The 25,102-nt window shown below is 45.3% G+C and overlaps 1 protein-coding gene across 1 annotated transcript in view; it reads left to right on the top strand.

Annotated features, from left to right (window-relative positions):
- The window catches only part of PITPNA (phosphatidylinositol transfer protein alpha), a 37,695-nt gene that overhangs the window by 10,935 nt on the left and 1,658 nt on the right, over nucleotides 1-25,102 (top strand). Inside the window, exons 4-11 of the mRNA XM_072639928.1 lie at nucleotides 1,458-1,549; nucleotides 6,935-6,942; nucleotides 7,722-7,796; nucleotides 8,518-8,601; nucleotides 9,970-10,047; nucleotides 10,234-10,344; nucleotides 11,199-11,321; nucleotides 23,947-24,014. Of these exons, the coding sequence (XP_072496029.1) occupies nucleotides 1,458-1,549; nucleotides 6,935-6,942; nucleotides 7,722-7,796; nucleotides 8,518-8,601; nucleotides 9,970-10,047; nucleotides 10,234-10,344; nucleotides 11,199-11,321; nucleotides 23,947-23,991 (616 nt within the window). The 3' untranslated portion in view covers nucleotides 23,992-24,014. The remainder of the gene's footprint in view (nucleotides 1-1,457; nucleotides 1,550-6,934; nucleotides 6,943-7,721; nucleotides 7,797-8,517; nucleotides 8,602-9,969; nucleotides 10,048-10,233; nucleotides 10,345-11,198; nucleotides 11,322-23,946; nucleotides 24,015-25,102) is intronic.

Genomic DNA, 25,102 nt, shown 5'->3' with positions numbered 1-25,102 from the left:
AGTATTTGCTCGGTCCTCAGGTGGATGCCACTGCTTTCTCCCCTTTCCATGATCCTACCCCAACAGCACATGCTTGCAAAGGAGAGAATCCATTGTTTTCAGTTACTTCTCTTATCCATGGATATGTGAATAAAGGAATATTTGGCATTTTGGCACCCTCTCTCCAAAAGGCTGCTGACCCTTGTTACCTCCGAGGTCTTGTTTCAGACCTGAGCTGTTGTGACCAGCCTCCTGAAGCCTGGATGAGCTGTCATATCCACTAAAGAAGAAGATTCATGCCCCACTTGGCCATTCCTAGGAGTAGGATTGGAAGAACTGAATAGGACAGGAAGTTTTGTACTGGGAGGCACACAAGCCTTCACTTCCCAGGAACACCACAGCATCATCATCTAAATGGTGGAAAGAATTGGCCCCATTAGAAGGACAAAGGCATAGGAACATGTTGGGTTCCACCTCCCTTGGGCTGTTCCAAGCTGGAGTAGCAGCCTTACCTGAGATTGCCAGCCACCCTGGCATACTGCTGGGCTGGAAGATCCTTGAGGATTAGGTTCTCTTTACTTTGTATTTGTGCCTGGAGTTTCTTTCTAAAGTATAATTCTGGTCATGGTGCTTCCTTGGTGTTTTCAGTGTTGAATTTTTTTTCCCCCTCTCCTGCCTGCTGAATTAAATCCAAACTCTTTAGAATAACATTCAAGCTCCTCCATGGTCTGACTTCAACCGACCTTTTTCTCCTACTATTTCCATATAGGTTCTCTACACTTCAGCTAAACTCTCCTCTATTTCTTGCCCACGTCAACTGCTTAACCACTTCTGTGCCTTCCATCCCCTCCCTTCTCATGTCTCCGTGAGGAAATCCTGGCCTTCCTTCAAGGCCAGAACAAATATCCCTTCTGTGACGCCTCCTCAGATGCTCCTTCAGGCAGAAGCTCACGCTCTCTTCTCTAGGATACATACATGATACCTCTGCTCACATCACTGTCTCATTCTGTTGTTGTACTTTATTGGACTGGTTTGCATATCTTAGAGTTTCTTTTATATTGTAGTTTCCTTGATGGCATAAACTGTGTATTTCTTCCTTGAGTGCTGTAGTGCCTCACACACAGTAGGAGCCCAATACTTGATAAACATTTGTTGAATTGAATCCCAACCCCTGAAGTACCTAGATCCATGCTCTGGAACCAAGGAGAACGAACTGGGTCAAATTAACGCTTACTTACTAATGCGTGTGGCCACTTTCTTCCTTGTCTGGTGATGGGTTAGCTATTGGGTATTGATCTGGGGAACCAGACTTGGTGGAGACACAGCTCTTGCGTCCTAAGGCCAAGTGATCTGGGATCTCAAAGTAACTTGCTCTCCAGGATTCATCACAGGAAGTTGAAGCTATGGTCTGAAGAATCTACTGTAAAAGTCTGCTATCTTCTTCCTCTCTCCTTCCTTTTCCCTATCCCCTACTACAGCAAAGTACCGACATTTGTTCGAATGCTGGCCCCAGAGGGAGCCCTGAATATCCATGAAAAAGCGTGGAATGCCTACCCCTACTGTAGAACAGGTGAGTATAGGAAGAACCAAGCTAAGGAGGGAAGGTTAGAGAAGGGGGGCAGAGGAGATGAGGGTGGAGTCAGGCTTCTTTAGATTGCCTTTTTGCGTCTGAATAGGCCAGCAAAAAGATGCCCAAGAAGAGGTTTGGGCCAGAGGATGATTTCTGGCCATTGTGTGCCATTATTGGTTGGTTAACATTGAGTGGACAACTAGGTGGATAGAAACTACCAAAGTAGTCGTGTCCAGTAATCTTCCTTTTGAGCTTGGTACATCCTGATCTGTGGGTGAACTTGAGATGTGTTTGTTTGGAGAGAAGCTATAGATGAGGTAGACCTCGAGAGCTTATTTAAAATCCCTCTTCAGCAAGATGATTTCTTGTCTCTGGACTTGTACTGTGGGTTAAAGAGAGAGGCAAAGGAAGAAGTGATATTTGTTTATATCTCATCTTTTAAGAACAGATGATGCAGTGACCTGCTAATACGAGGAAGCCGTTGTATACACAGATAGCAGTGGAGACAGCCCTACTTCGGTGTCTGGACCGCGTGACTGACTGTACCCCATGGGTCTAGAGTAGGAGATGGGACCGTGGGCACATGATGTTTAAAAAGAGGTCTGATCTTGACCTTGGTCCGATCTGTGTTTAGCATATTCCTGGAAGGGACAAGGCCCTCTCTAAGAGGGCTTTTGGGCATGTGGTCAGGGTAAAAATTTGGTTTAGTTCTGCTGGTATCTTCCTAGTGTGATTCAGGATCTTCTGTTTTTCTACACTGCTTGCCTGGCCTTTGGTCACCATACACCAGCCCTCAGCCCTGAGCAAAAATTCCTTATTGGCCTTGAGACACTTACATTGGTGTGGATGAGGGCAAACATTGTCATTAAGAATGTTTTCTTGGTCTTAGACACTTTGTGCTTGGTGCCTTGTACTGGTATGTACCTTTCTGGATTACACTAATAAATTCCTACGTAACTTCTCAGCAATATCTGATAATCTGCAGATCCTGATACAAAGCCTAATTCCATAAATTTGGGGAGTAAAAGGGTCATAGAACTGCGACGTGCTCTTTGTCCTCTGGAATCATTGGCCTCAGGCTTCATGGGCGGTGTGGAACATGGCTATTACTTGAGGAATGATGGATCTCCAGATGTCCTCTTAGTTGGGTGAGGTCTCCAGAGGGAACACCCAACGCTAGAGTTTACTATTGTGAACAAAAACCATCCCCATGAGTCAGAGTATGTCATCACTTCAGCCTAACCAATGGGCAGATAGTGACTGTATTCCTGGAATCAAGACATGTGCCCTTTCTTAAAGATGATGTGCAATGTGACTGGGTGTGTCTGGTCTTGGGCCAAAGGTGAATTTTCCTGGCATCTAAGAACATTGTACCAGCCATATTCTGTAGTTAATTTTAAGTTTCTTAAGTTTTCAGTTAACTAAGTTTCAATTTGGAGTGAACGTTGTAGGCTGCTGCTCCATGTCTACAGGTAACATTCTGGACATGGTACACTGTTAGCCCCAGCAGAGCAGTGCGGAAGTGGGAACTGCCATGGAGGTGTGAGCATCAGCTCATATATTGATTTGCTCCTTGGAGACAATGTTGGTGCCTCCCGGTGGCTCACGCAAGGCATGAAGGGCCGAGAAGACAGGCACAGGAAAACGAGATGATCTTTAGGGACACAGCATAATATGAAGAGGCTGACTGTGAGAAATTATGATTCAGACCTATCTAGAAACATCCTTTCTGGAAAGAAGAGATATAAACAAATAGAGCTCATGGACATCTCTCTCTGGGGATGGGCTTTAGATCCAAATTCTTCCCTAAATATTTAACTCTAATTTTGTTTGTAAAGGAAGGTGTTTAAGGTAGTATGGACCAATATTTTACTTACCTTCTAAAGGCCTTTCATTTCATGAGAGGAGTAAACACATAACTCAATTCAACAAACATTCAATGCCTACCATGTGTAATGCACTATGCTAGGCTGTGGGCTGACGAAGGTAAGGCATAAGTCGTGCCATCAAGGAGAAGTCATGTAATATAAATAATTATGATGCAGAAAGTACCAAGAGGGGAGGGGAGGAGAAAGATGTCCTTTTCCCTCTTGGGTAGGGTCAGGGAAGACTTCAGGGAAGAGGTGTTGACTGAAGCAGGCTTTGGAGGTAGAGACTTTAGCAGGTAAAGGTCAGGGAGAGGGATTCATTCCAGGTAGTGCATCTCTAGTGTAGGCAAAGGCATGGAGGTTAGACATCAGGACAGGAAAAAAGGATGGATGGAGAAGAGATGGATCCAGTGTAACTGGAATGTAGGATACATGAAGAGAATAATAAGCACCTATTATGTGTAAGGTGCTGTGTTAGGTCCTGAGAATATAAAAACATAAATGGGAAAGTGCATGAGGACATTCCATTCTGTTTGGGAGGCACAACACACATGCAGATATACATATATGTTGTATGTAAGTGTATATACATACATGTATCTCACAAGGAAAGTGGAGGAGTAGAAAGAGTATATTGAAGTATATATTGAAGAATGAGGGAATTCTTCATGAAGTGCCTGAATTGAGTCTTGAAGAAGTAGGATTCTGAAAGTTGAGGAGGGAAGACCTTCCAAGAAGGGAGATAGGCCTGGGCAAACTGATTTGCTCCTTGGAGACAGGTAGAGGCCGGAAATGGAGCATTGAATTGGAGTGGTCCGTGTAGTAGCATGAAATGAGGAGAGGTAGCAGCCAGACTGGGGAAAGCCTTAAATGTTGAGCATGGACATTCAAGTCCCTACGCATGAGGACTTGGATTGGAAAAAGCAAGGCCAAGGGCTGAAATTGCTTGAAGGAGGAAGGCCGGTGACCTTGAGGCAACAAGGATTGGGTCTGGCTGATAGTGACAGGTGGAGTGAACCTCCCAGGTAGAGAGCTTGCTGAGTGATGATGGTGGAGGGATATTGTAGAGGTGGAGGTGAGAATCAGGAGTACATTAGCCCTTTCTGGCCCCTTGTGTTGGGGGACAGGAGAGAAGAAACTGCTTGTCCTGGAGAAAATGTTTTTTGGAGACAGATGGGTTTCTGTAACAGTATCAAGTTAGAATGAGTATGAGATAAGGCTGCAGAAATGAATTGGAGCTTGACCATAGAGGCTCTAGAATGCTAGGAACAGGATTTGTACCTTGTAGGAAATGAGGAACTGATGAAGATTTTGGAGTAGAGGAGTGGTGTTATCAGGATGTCGTATTAGAAAAATTACTTGGAATATGGAGTCTAGCATAAATTGATAGCAAGATAATTTAGGGGGCCATTACAACATTGTGGACAAGGAAAGGGGAGAGCTTGAGTGAGGTAGGGTAGCATTATGAGTGGAGATGGTGAGGTGCAGATAGGAAAGCTGCTGGAGGAAGAGGAGCAATAGCACTTGCAACAAATTCAGATTTCGGGGAAGAAGGGAAACATCAGCTGACTTCACAGTTGTGACTGTGGGTGACCTGGAAGCTGACAGTGCCACCCAAAGAAATAGAGAAATTAGTGGGAAGGGGTTGATCTGAGGAAACATGGAATTCAAGTTTGGAAAGGATGAGCTGAAGGCCATTCAGAGAGAGCTCTAGGCCCAGGCCCTTGGAACTAGAGCACTTGGGGGTGGAGGGGTACAGACTTTGTGGGGGGAGAGAGCGAATAGAAGTCAAAAATGGATCCATGGGAATGGATATGTAAAAAGCATCATCAAGGACAGAAAAAGGGGATCCATATTTAGGGGGTGAGCCAGAGAGGAACTCATAAGGGCCCAGTGCCATGGGGAAGGAGGGGGCATCATGAGGAAGCTAAGGCTCTTGGTGCCCTGTGGTGCCTGTCAGGTCACAAGGGACAAGAAGCAAAAGGAAAGAGAAAAGACCTTTGGATTTAGCAATAAAATAGTTAATTGTGACATCGGAGAGAGTCATTTCAGTAGGATGCTGGGGGTTGGAGTTGGTTTGCAAGGAGAACTGAATAGTGAGTAGGTGGTAAGGAAGTAGGGGGAATGAGTGTCTAGACTACTCTTTCTAGGAGTTGACAGTGGAGGAGTGAAAAGACGTGCTAGGAGGGTGAAGGAAAGGTTTCTGTTTTGTTTTGTAGGGCAGGGGATACCTGAGAATATTTGTAGGCTGAGAAAAAGAGCCAATGGAGGTGAGACTGAGCGGGGAGATATATGACCGGGGAGAATGATTAATGGAGCAAGGGCTAAAGGAGATGAGAGGGTGTGAGATTGTGAGGGGTTCCGCTTGGCTTCTGTCCGAAACTGGCATGTGAAGGGGGTCATTACTGAAGACACAGTGAGATTTCAAAAGAAGTAGAGAGCATTCACTCAGGGCCCCATGTTGGAGCTGGAGGGCATCAGTATCGCCATGAAGTAGGGGGTGAAGTCATCTGCTGGGAGTGAGTTGGGGACAAAGGGGTAGAGAAAGCTGGAAATAGATGAGAATAGGAGCATTGATTGAAAGATGAATAAAAGGATGGTCTTGAGGGCCTACTTGAGTTTGAAAAGCATATATTGATAGTGGATTCAGAATGATGTCATGCTCTCGGTTACATGGAGCTCTTCCCACACTCAGTGTAGCTTCCTACTCTTTTCTTAACTTCCAACGTGATTGGTTGTCAAGGTTGGTCTTGGGAAAGAGGAAGAAAAGCAGCGCCATTGCTTTGGTCCGAAAGAATTGGTTTAAAATTAGCTGAAACTATCCTCACTCATACTCTCTGCTTTGTTCTCTAATCAAAGGCCAGTTTCTAAGCCTTCCAAATTCCACAAAAGTATTTCTTTTGGGTGGCCATCAGAAGCATAGGTGGCTTCTGCACTTCAAGGACACAAGGTGAAGGCTTTTGTTGAGAGATCATATGCTCTCCAGTGACATAGGATCTTGCAGCCATTTTTATCTGATAAATAATTGAGCCTTGCTTTCCGAAAGGGTCTAATTACAATGAGCAGGGGTACAGAGGGCATGGGGTCTGGTTACAGCGAATGGAAGGGATGCAGAGGCTGAGTGGGCAGTGGTTGGATGCCTTCCTGCCTAGCCTCAAATCCCCAAGCCATTGATGATCTTGTACTGCAGGGTGATGGGGGCTGCATGGGTCAGCTGACCAGGCTCTGTTCCATTTCCCTGCCCAATTGGAAAGGATCCAGAGAACAGGTAGTGGAGTGTCTTTAATTAAGTGTAGAATTTGTTCCTCTGGGCTTCTTCTTGGCTAACAAAACTCAAGGGGATGGGGGAAGCCTAGTTATTCCTGACGGGCTGGAGGGCATCGTGGGCCAATGTTGGGAAATGAGGCTGGAAGTTGAAAGCCACCTTGCTGCTACTGGCCCCTGGGAGAGGGCAGTTGTTCATTTGTCCTTATTAATCTTTTGTCTTTCTTCCTTCCATGCCCTAACCTTGGAGCAGTTATTACAGTAAGTATCTTCAAGGGATCTGTCATATGTGTGTGTGTGTGTGTGTGTGTGTGTGTGTGTGTGTGTCTGTAAGGAAAAGGGAAAGGGCAATGTGAGGTACAAAAGGCTGCTGGGTCCTTTTTTTTCCTTTCCTGGTCTGCAGAGCTAGAGGAGGGAGGCTCAATCCTCCTGTGACCCTCCCAAGAGTTAATGTGTTCATTGGCACAATTGCTCCTTGGTTAAGCTGCATTGGCATTTGGATTTGCAAACTGAAGCCATTCTCAGTATGTGGGCACAGGAGCCTAGGGACAGGCAGTATCATCAGAAAGCTTGTTTTCATCTAAAAGGCGTCTCCCGGTTCAAATGGAACCTTTGCTTCCTTTGGGGTTGGGCTCTCACAGTGTTGGTCTCAAGTCTAGCTGACTCAGATTTGTCTTCCCCCTTCCAGATCAGAGCTGGCCTTTGGCAAAATTGTCAAATGGTCAAGGTTTGTTTTGTGTAGCCCGAGCTCTGCCCTCCCAGGTATCTCGTCCTGCTGTGGGCAGTCAGGTACAATCATTGCCCACTCAGGTCTTCGTGACTTAATGTGTTCCCCCCACAGTAAGTCCTTTTCATGCCCTTTTCCATAGCCCTAAAATCACACTGCCCTGGGTACCTCTGGAGTCCTCTGTAGCATTGTTCTGCTCCAGGAGTGGCCTTGGAATTTTTGAATGGCGATAGCCTTGGCCATGCTGTCCTTGTTACCTGGGCCTGGGTACTAAAAAATCATCTTATGTTGTTCTTCTCCCCTATGTTGGCAGAATGAATATATGAAAGATGACTTCCTGATTAAAATTGAAACCTGGCACAAACCTGACCTTGGAACACTGGAAAATGTAAGTGGAGCTGTTGAGGACACCACTGGACCACCAGACCCCACCTGGACTTGCCCACCAGGGCCTCGCCACTTGCTTCTACTCCCTCACCATTCCTTAGGTGCTAGAAATGGGGCTGCCTGCTTCTCTTGGGGCCTGGGCCTTAGCATTGCAGGAAGTGACCCCCCCAGGGGATTTGCCCAACTTCCTCGTAGTCCTTGCAGCTTACACTTACTTGCAGTGATCTCGGGGGAAAAACACAACCAAATAACACTTCAGACAGATACCTACATATTGCTTGCCTTCTTGATGAATGGGGAGGGACTACAGGGAGGGAGAGAATTTGGAACTCAAAAATTTTAAAATGAACATCAAAAATAAATAAGTGAAAATAAAAGATTTTTTAAAATAGAGGATTTTTAAAAACCCAGAACCCTAGTCAAAGGCTTGAGGCACAAAGGTTTCATCTCTCTGCAGTGGGGGATGGGGTGATAGTCCTAAGGATGAAAGGACTCTGTAGACTGAAAGGTTGACAACCACAACTTTAATTATGTCTAGGTAAACATCAGTCCCCTGTGTACTTTGGTTGGTTTTGCAAGGAAAGCTTCTCCCAGAGAGAAGAAATCCTTCTCTTGGCTTCCTTGGCTTTGGGAAGTAACCCTTCTTCCTAGACCTCCATTATAGGGTGAGGGCTACTTTGTATCTTGTGAAAATCCTGGACTAAATTGTGTCCATCTTGCAGGTGCACAAACTGGAGCCAGATGTATGGAAACATGTGGAAACTGTTTTCATAGATATTGCAGATCGGAGCCAGGTGCTTAGCAAGGTAGGAATTGTTTTCAGGGCGAGAACTGGTGGTTGGCCGGTAACCTCCGAGAGGATGGGGGTGGTATGAAGTCTTTTAGAAACAGGAAAACCATGTGTCTTTCAACTAAGTTCCAGAAGTTCCCTCTTCTTAGTTTGGGACACAATAGAGAAATCATGTGGTCAAATGATCTGTCTCCCCACTCTGAAAGTCTTCACCTTGGGAAATGATAACTGGTCTGGATTTCCCCAGACCAGCTAACAATGCGTATTAAAGGTGTGCTCCATGTGGATAAAGCCCCAGGAGAAAGAAAGGGAGAATGATGATTTCTAAGATGTGAAAGAGAAGACAAGGTGTTTGACTTTGGGACCACAGCTCTAAACATGCGCAGCAAGACTCAGGCAGAGCATTGTCTCTGTGGGAAAGACAGATTTCTGTCTTCCTGTGGTTCTGTTTGGCTCAGGAGAGGAGGGACTGTGACCCTGCTCCTGCCCCTTGCATCATGCCCAGGGTGGCAGAGCCTTTTGTTCCACTAGTCGTTGCGTGTTTTTCAGACAGGTTTATTTGTGTCAATGAAAAGATCTGAATTCCACTTTTATCCTCCTCTGCTTGCTCAAGTCCCCTCCAAGAAGAGAGTGAGGACTTCGAGGAGAGCTCATTGTTTAAATGCACAGTAGGTTCTCAGTTATTCCACATTAATGGGGGTGATTTAACAGATTAAAGATACCAGAGAACACAAATCACCTATAATTGGCTTTGGAAGACATTTCGTGTCCCCTTTCTTATAAGACTTACCCTCATAAGGAGATTTTTCTTAGATGATTAGAGTGAATTTGCATTTCCTGAGTCTCAGTCAGGTGAAAGATGGCATAGTGAGCCAGAATTAAAAATTTACTGTGGCTAATTCGCTCATAGAAGCTGAGGAATCGACTGTTTACAAACCAGTGAAATGAGACCGACTGTTACTGCACAAGCTAATACATAGTCTGCACTTTGAATTCTTTCCATCCTGCGCCATTAAAAACGAGTTATGGAAAGCAAGGCAGTGAGATCATGCCCAAAGATGTTAAACATATGGGCCCTTGGCATAGACAATGGAAACATTGTATCTTTTTGAACCTTTGGTCATGGGTATATGTAGGGAAAAGTCTAAAACAAACTATGGCAGATAAAATAACACTGAGTCCTCTCTCTGAGGCTACTCTCAGTATTTACATAGCTCCTCAGCGACTTGTGCTGGGGACTGGCTGATGGACTTAGACTCTCTTAACCTTCTCTTAGTTACTGGGCAGCAGGAATGAGTGGTAGGGTCCTTTACTCTGCTGGCATGCTTATCAGTTAGTTATTGCTGTTTGTACCCCATCCCCACCCACCACTTTTCTTTCACAGGATTACAAGCAAGAAGAAGATCCAGCAAAATTTAAATCAGTCAAGACAGGACGGGGACCCCTGGGTCCCAATTGGAAGGTGCAGTTCATACTCTTACCACCAGGGGGCGGAGGCCAGGGACTGGGTGGCCTGAGGGGTTCTGGCTTCCTGAGGGGGTGGACCAGGGAAAGAAGATGGATTTGGAGGAGCTGAGGCTGGACTAAAGGGATCCCATTGGCTGCCTCCTCAGTCATGTGCTTGCCCATGGGTGTTTTCTCTGTACAGAAAGAACTGGCAAATCAGAAAGACTTGCCGTACATGTGCGCCTACAAACTGGTAACCGTCAAGTTCAAGTGGTGGGGCCTTCAGAACAAAGTTGAAAACTTTATACAGAAGGTGAGTTGCTGGAGGGAGGAGGTGAGCGGAGTGACCCGCACGCATCAGGGACGTGTATGTGCATCGCCTGAAAAAAGCAGCTCAGGCATGGCCTTAGATCCATCTAATTGGATTTGGAAGCTGGCAGGGTCATCCTTCCTTTCCTGACACCTGACTCCCTGACACTCTCAGCTCTTAGGGGTCAGGAAGATGCCCCAGCGTCATGGACAGGGAAAATTGAGAGACAGAAATGGGAAAGGAAATGGCTCGAAGTGATTCAGCTCAGACATTTGTTCCCTTTCTTTGGGAAGTTTTGTAGTCTGGATCACTGGGCTAGAACAGTGCAATTCCCTTAATCCTGACATCCTCTTTCTGTTCGAGACTCACACCAAGTTTACTGTCCTCACCTCTGACCGCTTGTGGCTCCCAAAAAGAAGGAAGCACCTTTGAATGCTGTGCACCTTGGCAGTTTTCTCATGTTTGTCCCACATGCCCCTTCTTCATGTCCTGGTGAGGCTCTCCAGGAAGCCTCTGCCCTGTGGTACTGCCTAGTCAGGCCAGACCAGGAAGCCAGGCCCTTCTTCCTCTAGTATCCAAGTGACATGTCCAACTATGAACAGGTTGTCTTCCCTCCCATCCCCCACCATCCTGATGTGTGGATTTTGAGGCCCACTAAGAAAATGATGTAGAGGGTCCAAGGTGAGAGCCATCTTGACTTCCCACCTTCTAGCCAGTAACGAAAATAAACAGATGTAGCCAGGCATCCCCTGCTCTGTAAACAGAAGTGTTGGCATCAGCTCTCTGACTGTGGGAAGGAACAGGACAGTAGAGGCCTTCAACTATTGAATGGTCAACTTCTCCCCTCCATTTTTTAGCAAGAGAAGCGTCTGTTTACAAATTTTCATCGGCAGCTGTTCTGTTGGCTTGATAAGTGGGTTGAGCTGACTATGGATGACATTCGCAGGATGGAAGATGAGACCAAGAGACAGCTGGATGAGGTAAGTGGGAGCTTAGGGGGAAGCGCTGAAACTCCAGGTTAATCCACAGGCTAAATCTATAGCTGCTGATTATCAGAGGGGCATCAGTCAGGATCCTGGCTTGGATGGACCAGTGTGACCCAGGCTGGATGGCACTGATTCTGTTCTGACAAAGCTGTGGGCAAGTGGGATAAGTGGGATAACAATTTTCAGAGAGAAAATACACTGACAGCTTTGTCCTGAAATTCTGTAAAGTTTTCTTGTTTTTTACCAATGACTAGTTATGGGATATCTGCTTTGGGGCACTAGATCCAACTACATACATGATGCCATCCCTTAGGGACCTCTGACAGACCCCTGTGGGGAGCCAGGAGCCAGAAAATGCTGACCAAAGGAACAGAGACCTAGGCAGTAACCATTAACTGCCAAGGAAAGGGTACAGACAACATGTATCAGAGGAGTCCACAGGAAGGGTGGACACCAGACCTAGAGCAGTTAGGAGGTTAGGAGTGTGTGCTGGGAATGAAGGATGCCCTGTGGAGGGCCTCCCTCAGGCACCACACACAGTCCCAGAACTGCACCAACAGCCCATTTCTCAAGGTGGCTTTTGACTTTAGTTAATTTTCACTTGGTTCTCTTGAGAATTTGAGGTGCCAGGTTTGTTGAGCCTTGAAGTAGGGCCCAGGAGGGATGGTTTGTGTCCTCTGAAAGTCAGGTGTGATGGTGAGGAAACAGCCATGGCGGGTGCTCAGCGTCAGACCCTCCTGGGTACCTCAGAGCATCGTCACTTCACTGTCATGTAGCCATGCTGGGGAGCCATTTTGCCCTCCTGGAGGCCTCTTCCTTTGTCTCCTGAGCTTCTGTGAGCCCCTCCTCTCAGAGCTTGGGGTGGGGGTGGGTAGGGGCTTCTGTCTCTTCAGTGCTTTTCCTGGCCTGGGGTGACTCATATGGGTGAGTCGTGCACCAGTTAGTTCCTGTGAAAGGCCATCCCTCTCGGTTACTCATTTGACTGCATTGAGCTGGCTCCTTGCCAGACCCTGGGCCATACATAGCCCCAGTTTGGTTTGCTGTAGGTCTACCAAAAGTTGTACATTGATGACTCTAGCGTTAGGCCTTGTGAGTGCCTAGCCAGCCAGGAAAAAAAGTATACAAAAATGGGGATTTGTCTTCTCATTTCATCAGGGGCCAGGAAGCATTTACTAAGCATTTGTATGTGCCAGGTACTGTGGTTACCAGTAGAAAGCAAAAACTTGCCCTGCCCTCAGGAAGCCTATGTTTCTAAATGAGAGAGAGGCTCTTCGATTTGTCAGGTGAGGTCACTGGTAAATTTGGAGAGAGCCTACATTTCTAATGTATCTAATGTATTTATGTATGTGAATACATGATACATACAAAGTACATACATAGTAACTTGAGCAAGGAACCTTCTAACATCTGAGTAGTTTAGCCCTCTTGGAGAAAATTCTTTTAAACCAAGTTCTAAGGGAAGTCAGGATCAAAGAGACCAAGGTGAACAGGGGACTGTTTCAGACACAGGGACATTACAGAGTGCAGGCACAAGAGAGCCCAGAGACGTGGCATGTCATGTGTGAAGAGCAGCAAGCAGGCAGGGGCGGCCACACTGCAGAGGGCCTGGAGAGTGATAAGGTGTAAAGACTGGAAAAGAAGAAAGGGACCCAGCTGGGCAGGGATCTAGATGCCCAAGGTAAGAGTTTCTCTTAATCTCCAAAGAAATAGGGGGCTTTCATTAGACCTGGGCGTGAGGAAAGTAATTTCAGTGACCTTGTGGAAGCCACGTGGACTGGTGTGGGGAGAGACTGGAGACAGAGATACCTTTCAGAAGGCTAGAAGGTCACTGCAGTCATCCAGACAGGAGGTGGCTATCTGTGTAGAGAGACAGAGATAAGTAGGAGAGCCATAGAAACAAGATGCCAGTACTAATTGGGCAGATGAGGTAAGAGTGGGGAGCTGAGATTGTCAGCCTGAAGGAGTGGGGAGTGGAGAACACCCTTGACAGATGTGGGGAAGTCTGGGAGAAGGAGTAGGTATGGAGGGCAAAGGTGATGATTTGTTTTGGACAAGTTGAGTTGGAGATGCCCATGGGACAGCCAGTTCACAGGCTTGGTGCTCAGGAAAAAGACTAGGTAGGTTTGGCTCCATAGATTTGGGACACATCTGCAGAGAGGTCATCGACTCCATGGGAGCTGATGAAATCACCAGAGAGAGGGGATAGAGGGAGAAGAGAGCAGAGTGCTGGGCAGAAGGGACAGCCATAGGTGGAAGGTGGAACCAAGAGAGAGCAGTATCCAGGAGGAGAAAAGGTAGCCAACCACCTCTGCCAAGTGCTACAGAGAGATCCAGAAGGGAAAGATTGAGAAAGCTCTTTCAGAGAGCCATGTCACTTAAATGGAGGGGTCAGTAGATGGCAGAAGGTTTTGAAGAATGCCAGGACACAAAAGGGGCTTTTTCTGGGAGTTTAGCTGAGCAGGGGAGGAAGATGAGATACTGGAGGGTAACGTCCAGAAAAAAGATATAATGAGGATTTTTCAAAAAATGGGGGGACTTGGGAGTGGTTGTAGGTAGCCAGCAAAGAACCAATAGTAGAAACTGAAGATAAGAAAAGGGAGGATGATAGTGGGGCAGTCTTCTGGAGAAGATGAGAAGGGGGAATTGGCAAGGAATAAGAGCGAGCAGTTGGAGGGGATGGCATCTGGTGAATGTGAGAGGAGGAGAAAAGTTACTGAGAATGGTCTCTTTTTTTTTTTTCAGTTATTTTATTTTCAGTGTTCTACAATCACTACCATATAACTTAGATTTTTTTTTTTCCCTTCCTCTCCTTCCTTCCCCCCACCTCCCCCCTGCGTCCCTGAGATGGCATACAATTTTATACAGGTTCTACACATACATTCCCATTAAATACATTTTCACCGTAGTCATGTTGCGTAGAAGAATTAAAATAAATGGGAGAAAGCATAAAACAAACCAAAACGTAATACAAAAGAAAATGATCTGCTACAATCTGCAATTGAATTCCATAGTTCTTTCTCTGGATGTGGGAGGCATTTTGCCTTAAAAGATCATTGGGAATTTTGTAAGTCTTTGCATTGCAATGAAGTTCTAAGTCTGCCTGAAAAAATTCTCACCCACTGTGGTTATTTCTGTGTACAAAGTTCTCCTGGTTCTGCTCCTTTTACTTAGCATCAGATCATATAAGTCCTTCCAGGCCCCTCTGAAATCCTCCTGTTCATCATTTCTTATAGCACGATAATAGTCCATTACATTCATATACCATAATTTATTCAGCTATTCCCCAATTGATGGGCATCCCCTTGATTTCTAGGGGCCACCAAAAAGAGTGCTGCTATAAATATTTTTGTACATGTGGGACCCTTTCCCATTTTTATGATGTCTTGGGGATATAGTCCTAGAAGCGGTATTGCTGGGTCAAAGGGTATGCACATTTTTGTAGCCCTTTGGGCATAGTTCCAAATTGCTCTACAGAATGGTTGAATCAGCTCACAACTCCACCAACAATGAATCAGTGTTCCAACTCTCCCACAATCTTCAAACATTTATCACCTTTCTGTTTTGTCATGTTAGCCAATCTGATAGGTGTGATGTGGTATCACTGATAATGGTCTTAATCCTTTTTGGTCATATGATAGATGAAGTTTTCAGTTGAAGATGGCAGCAAAGTGGGGTGCTAAGGGAGGTTTGAGAGAAGAAAGAAGAGCCATTGCAGTGGGCAAGGTAGATGTTTAGTTAAGAAGGAAGAGAAGAATGAACTTGCTACAGCTGAGACTAGATAACAGCTTTGTAGTTGATCTGGTCAGCAGGTATGTGACTGCTGCCAGCACCATTCAACAGGATATGAGTAGGATTTCAACAAGGAATAATTGTTGATAGAACAATGAAGCAAGTTTAACTGGCTCATCAAGGTGTCCCTTTCCATCAAGGGAAGGGAGGTGAGTGTAGCCAGAGCCAGGGTGCTGGATTGCCCAGAAGAGGATTGAAAGGGGCAGGGATCAGAGGGCATGATGAGGTCAAAGGAAACATATTTGGAAGGCATAGAATGACATGGAGTAATGAAAGATCATGACTAGCTAAAGGAATTGCAGAGTTCTTGAACATGAGTATTGAACGCTTGTGGGTGGTGATGGTGGGATGAAGGTTGTGGCCATTTTGTGTGAAACTGACATGGGAGGTGAGTAGATTGAGGAACTAGGAAGTTGGGGGGTGTTTGTAGAAACATGAGGATGTATGTTGAAGTCCCCTGGTATGACAGCAAGAGAGGGAGACTGTGAGCCAGGCACAGAACTGAGAAGGGATGGGGAATGCCCTGGAGGTCAGTAGATAACTGACTACCAGGATTGAGGGGGGGTGGTAATTTTGGAGAGAGTAAACCTCAGAGGAGAGACTACTGAGTGATGGCCACTGAGAGTGGCAGATGAGTGTTAGGAACATTGACTCCCCTGTTGGAATCAATGAGTCAGGGAGTAGGCCAGAAAGTGCAGCCAGTCTTGGAGAGGTTAGCCAGGGATACAGGGTCATCTTGGTGAACCAAGTGTCAGGCAGTGCCAGAAGAAGGCAGGAGCAAGAGGAACAGGAAGAGGGGAAAGGAAGCGGGTTAGGTATGGAGCAGGAACTTCAGAGGGCTCAAAGATCTGGAGGGAGTCAGTGGGATGCGGGGAGCAGGGAGAGGGAGAAGAATGAGCATTTAGTAAACACATACTTTGTGTGAGGCACTGAGCTAGTGCTTTCCAATTGTGATCTTATTTCATCTTCACAATAACCTGAGAGGTAGGTACTATCATTATCTCCATTTTATATTTGAGGAAACTGAGGCAGACAGAATTTAAGTGACTTGCCTAAGTTAGCTGAATTTGAACTCGAGTCTTCCTGACTCCAGGTCCAGTATTCTATCCATTGTACACCAGGCTGCCTCTGATGAGGATGTGAAAGCAGACAGCTGGGGTTGGGGGTGCTTTGGCAGTCTATGGGATCATTATCACTGGGATGAATGTGAGAGGGGTTGGGAGTATGTAGACCATTTGGGAACAAGTTGAGGCAAAGCATCAGCAAATGGCAGGAGGCCTGGCCAACGCAGATAAGAGATGTTCGAAGGTCTCCCCAGAAGGTAGCTGCAGTCCAGGTCCTGGAACTCATCACAGTGATTGTAATCACTCCAGATGGAATGCCTGACAGTAACCCCCAGCAAGGTGAGACCCCAGAGCCCAGGCTTGAGGCCTTGCACAGATCATAGGATGAGAATCACAAGGCAGCTTCCTGTGACTGAGGTGTTTGGTAACAAGGAGCTTGTGGCTCCTGGAGCTAACAGGACTCTCCAAAGCTTGTCATTGATCCTACCACCTTCAGGCAGAACCTGCCAAAACCATCCCAAACAGATGAGAATTAATCCTTTTTAATGACTGCTAGAGAATCCAGTTTGCCCAGTTTCCTCTGCTCTTAGTCTAGTGGGTGTAACTGCCATAGTTATGAAGAGTCTCCTCCTTCAACCTCTACAGCTGCATCTTCTGCCCATTTCTCTGTGTTCTTTCTGTAGTATAGATGAGGTAGCAAGCTGCTCACTGTGGCCTAGCTGCATATCCATGAAACCCTCTGTAGCAGAGGACAGCACTGAGCATTCAGAACTTAGGGTTGGGATGTTCCTTCCCTTCTAAGCCCCAGCCACTGGCTCTAGGCATGTATCATATAGAAGAGAGATGAGATTTGCCTAAGATTTGCTTCACCCTGAGAGGGCAGGATCAGGACCAGTGGAAAGAAGATAGGATTGAGCCGATTAGGCCTAAATAGGGCAAGTGAATTGCTCAAAACCATACCGCAAGTCAGTGGCTAGAAACTCAAGCAAAGGGCTAGTGGGGCACTCACACTACTTCCAGAAGTGAGCCCCGGTTCTCTGCCAACCAGGCTTTAAGACTCCTAAAGCTGAAAAAACTGGGACCTCTGGCAAAGGCCTGGTGTGCTTCCTGGACCTCCAGCACTAGGCCTTACACACAACTCAGTTCATGCTCTCCACACATGGGATAGCTTTTAGTTGGACTTCATGCTCTACCTACCATTTTGGGTTATAACTACTGAGCCATGTGTCATTTCAGTCCAGTTCCTGGGGACCCAGAACTTCCAAGCCTCCTTGGGGTTTGGGGAAGATGTATGAATGCTGCCCTTTCTCTTCATGAGTCCTTAGAAATTAGAGGCTCCAGCTCACCAGCACTCTTGGCCTCTAAATTTACATCTCCCACATCCCTGATCACTGCCATTCAGAATCAGTATCCCTTGCTGCCAAAGCCACCTTTCCCTGTACATACTCTTATCTCCATATAACTGAGTGTTCCCATTCCCAAGTCCCTTTCTCCTCATCAGTTATTAACAAACTTTCTTTCATCTTTGATCTCTTAGCAGTCTTTCCACTTTGTTGCCCTCATAGAAACTTAGTTCTCCCTAGAAGAGATTACTTCCCTGGCCACTCTCTCCTCTTGTGACCCCAACACATTGGACCAGGAGGGGAGGAGGAAGAGTACTTCTCACTCCTTGCTGCCCCTTGTAAACACCTTTTCTGGCACCATCATTCAATGTCCATCTACACTGGTGAGTCCAGAGCTTTGTGGTCGTCATCCCTCTTTGGGCTTCCCTTATCTTCTGTTATTGCTAGTCACCTATAGTTGGAATGGCCTAATCCTACTTTGGTCTTTTCCAGTGTTCACCCAGGTTATGGGTTCTTGCCTTTATCATCAGATTTCTGTAGCTGGTACTGATTTTGCTTATGACTGTTATCTATTCCCTTCCCAAATCTATCCTTTCTCTGTCCTCTGGCTTATAAAGTATTTTGGCACGCGCGTGTGCGCGCGTGCGTGTGCGTGTGTGCGTGTGTGTGTGTGTGTGTGTGTGTGTGTGTGTGTGTGTGTGTTCTACCATCTTTTACCTGGTTCAGATAAGACAGGTTCTGAAATGTTCAGGACTATCCTTTTTATGTTCTTTTGATTTCATCCTAATTCTGAGAGGTAGTAAGTACCACTTTCTTTCTCATTTCTCCCCTAATATACTCCCCCCCCCCCCCCATAAAGCAAATAAGATTGCATTGACTCTTCTCTCTCTGTTACCCACCATCTCCCGGCAATCACCAACTCTTGTCTCTTCTATTTTTACATCCTTTCTCACATCTGTCTCCTTTTCTCTCCTAGTTCAGACAACAGTCTCCCTCCTACTTCAGACACTCATTACCTCTTGGCTGGACTGCTGTAATAGCCTCTTAATTAGTCTGCTGGCTTTGTCTCTCCCTTCCCAAATCCGTCCTCCACACAGCTACTAAAATAGCCCTTCTACATCATGTCTCATTGCATCATTCCTCTACTTAGAAATCGTTATCAGCTCCCTGTGGTCTATAAGATACAAATTAATAACAATAACAGTGCCACCACTTTACCCAGACATCATAAAGGTTGCCCTCGGGACATCATCTCATGTCACCAAAAGCCACTCACTTCCAGAAGGAGCCATTGAAGCAGTGAAGAACCCAGCATGAACCTTAGGCACATCCCCATGAAACTCAGTCAAAACCATGTGTGCAAAGAAGTATTGGACAAAGGTTTGAATCTTGCAGATTCCCATGTGGAAACAGAATTGTGAGGGAGATTTAAGTCTCTGCCAACAGATATCACAGAAGAGTTATCTCTAAGGAGCTCAGACTTAGAGATCAATACAGATTGTGTGAAGAAATGGAATGAACTACAACATATGACTTCAGGCTCTGAACATTGAGCACCTACTCAATACTTAGCTACTAGAATTCTTTTTTTTTTTAATTTTTTTTTTAAATTTAACTTTTAACATTTATTTTCACAATATTTTGGGTTACAAATTTTCTCCCCTTTTATCCCCCCCCCGCCAAACCCAAGCATTCTAATTGCCCCTGTGACCAATCTGCTCTCTCTTCTATCTTCCCTCTCTGCCCTTGTCTCCGTCTTCTCTTTTGTCCTGTAGGGCCAGATAGCTTTCTTGACCCCTTGACCTGTAATTCTTATTTCCCAGTGGTAAGAACATTACATTTGATCCTAACACTTTGAGTTCCAACTTTAGCTCCCTCCCTCCCCACCCCTTCCCTTTGGAAGGCAAGCAATTCAATATAGGCCAAATCTGTGTAGTTTTGCAAAAGATTTCCATACTAGTTGTGTTGTATAGGACTAATTATATTTCCCTCCATCCTATCCTGACCCCCATTACTTCTCTTCTCTTATGATCCTTTCCCTCCCCATGAGTGTCGACCTCGGATTTCATTCTCCTCCCCATGCCCTCCCCTCCATCCTCCCCCCCACCCTGCTTGTGCCCCTGTCCCCCACTCTCCTGTATTATGAGATAGGTTTTCCTATCAAAATGAGTGTGCATTTTATTCTTTCCTTTAGTGGAATGTGATGAGAGTAGACCTCATGTTTTTCTCTTGCCTCCCCTCTTTATCCCTCCACTAATAAGTCTTTTGCTTGCCTCTTTTATGAGAGATAATTTGCCCCATTCAACTTCTCCCTTTCTCCTCCCAATATTTCTCTCTCACTGCTTGATTTCATTTTTTTTTTTTAAGATATGATCCCATCCTCTTCAATTCACTCTGTGCACTCTGTCTCTATGTATGTGTGCGTGTGTGCATGTGTGTGTGTGTGTGTACTCCCACCCAGTACCCAGATACTGAAATGTTTCAAGAGTTACAAATATTGTCTTTCCATGTAGGAATGTAAACAGTTCAGCTTTAGTAAGTCCCTTATGACTTCTCTTTGCTGTTCACCTTTTCATGGTTCTTCTTCATTCTTGTGTTAGAAAGTCAAATTTTCTTTTCAGCTCTGGTCTTTTCATCAAGAAAATTTGAAAATCCTCTATTTCATTGAAAGACCATTTTTTCTCCTGAAGTATTATACTAGAATTCTTTATCAGAAGCTTGATATCTTTAATGAATTGCCAGGTCAGTCTCCATACTATAAACACAGACCTCAAAATATCCTGGAGAACCCAATTTATAAGCTGAAACCAGACCATTTTTACCGACCAGACTTGCCACCAGTCCTCCAGAAGCAACGCTGATCCATTCCCAAAGTAACCACACAGGGAGGGATCGCCATACTACATCAGATCCCTGGCACCAGTTGAGGAATGGATCCTCCCCCTTGTCCTCTCACGATCAGCATCAGCCCAAGGTCATTATCTGCATCTACTTTCTCTGCTGCACAAGAGTTCAGAGAAAGAACAGGCAAGTGACTTGCTCTAGGGCTGTTTCTGTCTGTGCCCCACTGAAGAGGAGGAGAAGAATAAGGTCATAACTGCCATAAGGTTTTCAAGGCTGCAGAAGAGTTTACATACGTCATCTCATCTGAGTCTCACAGCAACACTGGACGCGGCTGCCACACATATGTCTTTGTTTTGCAGTTGAAGGAACTGAGGCTAAATCACACAGCTAGCAAGTATTTAGGGGAGGATTTGAACTCAGGTCTTCCTGCCTCCAAGGCAAGCACTGAACTGTATTTTCTTTTTTGCAAGGCCTTCCATAATCTAATTCCTGTTGAATTTTCTGGCATTGTCTCACACTGGCGAGTACTTTGGTCGTTATGTCTTTGGGCTGAGTTCAGAAAATGGAGCAAATTCAGGATACATTAAAGAGATGGTCAGACAGGCCCATTTCCCCTATTCATGGATGTCTCTAGGGTGTCTCCTGTGAATGTCAAAAGTAACCTATACTTCCAGATTATCATTCAGTTTCTTTTCAGTCTTATCTTTTATGTTGTCATTAATCTAAATTTCTTGGTTTTTGCCTATTTCTGCATTCCTATGCTAGTTAAATGTTTAAATAGTGCTTTAAGGAGTGTAAATCCCTCTGCATCCATGATCTCCTTTGTGTCCTACAAATAACCCTGTGAGTAGGTGTTATTGTATCCCTCTTTTACAGATGAGCAAACCAAGGTTCGTCTAAGGTCACAAGGCTGATTAGTGACTGAGGCAGGATTCTATCTCAAGTCTTCCTGGTTCGAAGCTCAGCACTGCACCTACAATATCATCTAACAATCTTGTTTCTTCTTCTGATCCCTCTCCAGAAGGTTTTGGTTGGTTCTGGGTTGTATAGCTCAGCACTGAACCCAACCCTTTAGCAGTGGAGCCCTGGGCTTGCAGTTCAGGTTGGCGATGACTGATAGGACTCACCTTTTTGGTGAAGTTGGGTTGGGACCATCCCTTAGTCTCTCTCTTATTAGGAGATAAGAAGATTTGCCTCTTTTCAATAACCCAGGGGTTTCTTGGTGCCTCTAGCTGGCCTGGCTTCCTTTTTATTGTTGAGTACATCACCTGTTGTAGACTTTAGGTTATAAAATTCTGCCTTGTTTTTGGGCCTCATGCATATAGAAAGTGTCATTTCCTCTGTACCATGAAGTTCTAGGCAAAGCTCTCCTGAGCTTACAGACTGGAATTAAGGGGGCTGTAAAACCCCTTTATTGGTTTTATTTCTTTCCTTTCTGGTCAGCAGAGTCCTAATATGATTTCTAATCCTGGCTTCTGAGGGCCCTAGAAACAATTTCAGGTAAACTTCCTACAGGAGCACATCCTACAGAAGCCCCAGAGCCCAGAAGTTAGAAGGGATGGGCACACACAGAGGATGACACTGTTCCTTTTCTCTTGTTCCTGTGACTCCTGCTGACTTGGGCCAAATTTGTCCCTCAGTGGTATTTGGCTAGCGATGGCTCAGAATCTTGAATTTTGCTGAACTGGAGGCTCTGGCCAATATTTTTCTAATGTGTCTTCTCCATTTCATGTTCCTTCCAGTCTGATTCAAAATTCACTTGCCTCCAGAAAGTCTTCTCTAACCAAGTTCACTCAATGCTGATGGCTCTTTCAGTCTCTTTCCCCTTTAGCACTCACTGGGTAGTGTGTTCATTGACCTTCTTATGTTCAGTCTTCCCAACTACAAAATAATAGTATCTTCTCCTTCTTCTGTTATCTCCCATATATGATACCTCATGGATGCTAAACAAATCCATACAACTGACTTGCCATTCAAATGAATTCCCAACACTTGAGATATCTTAGAATTGACCTTTTGGGTTCTTTGACCTTCAGTTAGAGCTTAATACATGATCATTCAAAGTCTTGTTTTAATTTATTTATGAAAATCCAGATAATTTTGCTAATGCTTCAGTTGAGGTGCAACTCCTTAATTGTGAACACAAAAATGGTCTTATCCTGCTCTCAAAGATAGAAAGGTCCCTCTGTAATTTGGAAAGCATTTCTTACTCAGTGTTCTGAGAATCTTCATATCCTGGGCCATTTCCTGGTTCCTGTATGACATACTAAATTTGTTTGATCTTTAAAAATGAGCTTTAAAAAAGGGCTTTAAGGAAAAGGCCCCTCCTGTCAGCATCTTGCTTTCACTGAAGGACCATTTATAAAGACTCCATGTGAAAAGCCCTGAGAAAGAGATGGAAGTATGTAAAACAAGCTCCTTGCCCTCATGCAATTTACACACTCTGGTGTTTGGAGAGGCAATACAAAACATATACAAAAACTCTGATAAAGAGCAGCGTAGGAAATGGCCAAAGGCCAGAAATGGACAGATCAGTTCTGACTTAGTGTAGTGAGCAATCAGAAGAGTTATGGGGAAGGTGGGACATCAGAGTTGGACCTTGCACCATGGGTAGGGTTTGTACAAGGACATTTGGATTAGAGAGGTCTTAAAGGCAAGGCTTGGGGGCTTGTGGTGTTTTCAGGGATCTCTGGAAACACGTGGTGGTGGTGGGAGGGATCTCTGGAAACACAGGGAACATTAGAAATACCAATTAGAACTACTCAGTTCTATGACACATTGAGGTTTACAAAGCCCTATCCTGACAGTTCTGTAAAGTAAATGTGACAAGTATCATGATTGCCATCTTAGAAATCAGGAGACTGAAGCCATGAATAGTGGAGTGGGGTGGTATTTACCAGAACCCTCCATCTAACACACAGTGGCTGAAGGAAATAAAAGAACTGAGAGAGAAAATTGTGCCTCAGAGCCCCAAATTAGAAAATCTTAGAGCTGAGCTTAGCTTGAGGCTCATAAACATGGGTTTTAAAAAATACTTTGATAACTGTATTTCAGTATAATTGATGTCCTTTGTAATCCAGTGGTTTTTATTTTGTCCATTTAAAAACATGATTCTGAGAGGATCCGTAGACTTCACCAGACTGTCTGCCCTAAGGGGTCCAGGACACACAAGTCAAGAACCTATGTCTGAGGGAAGGGTCAGAGACACACATGTGCCATAGATAGCTCAGTAATGTGGATGTAACTGAATTGGACGGTCTAAGCAGAACTCAGGAGAGCTCCCAAGGCAGGAGCTTAGAGATAGCACCTCACCCCTGGGATCCTTGTAAGGATTCACTTGGGGGATGAGAATTGGTGAGCAGCCTAACAGGAGAGACATGAGCCTCTGCGGCAGAGGATTTCCGATAGATGTCCGTGGTAAATGCACCATCCCATTCCCAATTTCTTGACTTGTCTACAAAGCCATTCAGCCTGGACTATTTGACATGACTGAGTCTTTATTGAGAAGCCTGGAGAGGGTGGAGGAGTTGGTATTTGGGATGAATTTCTACTAATTTTTTGTGTCTTTTTCTCTTCCAGATGAGAGAAAAAGACCCTGTGAAAGGAATGACAGCCGATGACTAGTGCCGTCCCTTCCCTTCAGCACTGTATGTACCAGGTTTTTTCATTCTGCATATCATGGAAGCTGATGTTCAAACCTGAGATTTTAAAGGCCTGACAGCTCCTTGGGGAGTCAGATAAACTTCCCTTCTATAGCAGCAAGGATGTGGAGCCAAACTCTGGAAGCCTCAGCTTTCATTGAAAATATTTATGAATTTGGGGACATTTTTTTCTGAGAATCACACAGAAATAGTCAAATATTGCGTGGTTGGTACATGATAGAGAATGGACCAAAAAAGAAACATTAATTCCAGCCTGCCTCTGTGTTGCGAAATCATTACCACTTCCTTCCCTCCTTCCCCAGATCCCCCTAACCTGTTAGGCCCCCTCTTTGGCGTCACCAGCGCATTCTTGGGGGTTGTCGTGATTGCCCATTACTGACAGTCAACAAACAGTTTAAAGTGTCTGGGCCATTTTCAGCATCCAAACAGTGGCACTTGCACCCTTTGTCTTGAGAAATTATCTTCTGGAGCATTCTGTGATACTTCCCAGTGATAGCCGCAACACCTGTCATTTTATTCCTGTTTCTGAACCTTGGATTTGGCCTGAGTAGATCCTTCCATCAGTTGGGACTTTGTAACCATTTTGCCATTAGGGTTGGCAACTTGAAATAATGGGATAAAGAAGGGTCCAGGAGGACCTGGGAAATCCTTCCTCTTCCCCATCCTGGCTGGGTGACCCCAGGCACATCACTTAACCTCTCAGTGACCCAGTCAGCTTCCTAAGACTGCATGTTCAAGGGAAGGTACCAGTCTGCATTCAAAAAAGTTCCCCATGGAAAACCCTGTGCACTGATAAAATTAGAGATCTGGTAAAAAATAAAATGAACTCCATCGAGCCATGAAAAGATTTCTGCCCTTGTTCTAGTCTGTGACTCTTCCCAAAGCTCCCTCGGGCTTTCCCCCACATGAGTGGCTCTGACCCTGGTCAATGCCCCTTTCTCAGAGTGGAACATTGATCCATGACCCAGCTTAGCACTGCTAGAAAATGATAAGAGATGCTGTCTTCTCTCACTAGGAAAACTAGGGGCCTAAGAGAGGGGCCTACATCCTTTTCCTTTCCTCTTCCTGCCTCA

This window comes from Notamacropus eugenii, chromosome 2, assembly GCF_028372415.1.
Source record: "Notamacropus eugenii isolate mMacEug1 chromosome 2, mMacEug1.pri_v2, whole genome shotgun sequence".
In the NCBI taxonomy this organism is placed as follows: domain Eukaryota; kingdom Metazoa; phylum Chordata; class Mammalia; order Diprotodontia; family Macropodidae; genus Notamacropus; species Notamacropus eugenii.
The sequence above is the reverse complement of the archived record's forward strand: the minus strand, read 5'-3'. Positions and strand labels throughout refer to the sequence as shown.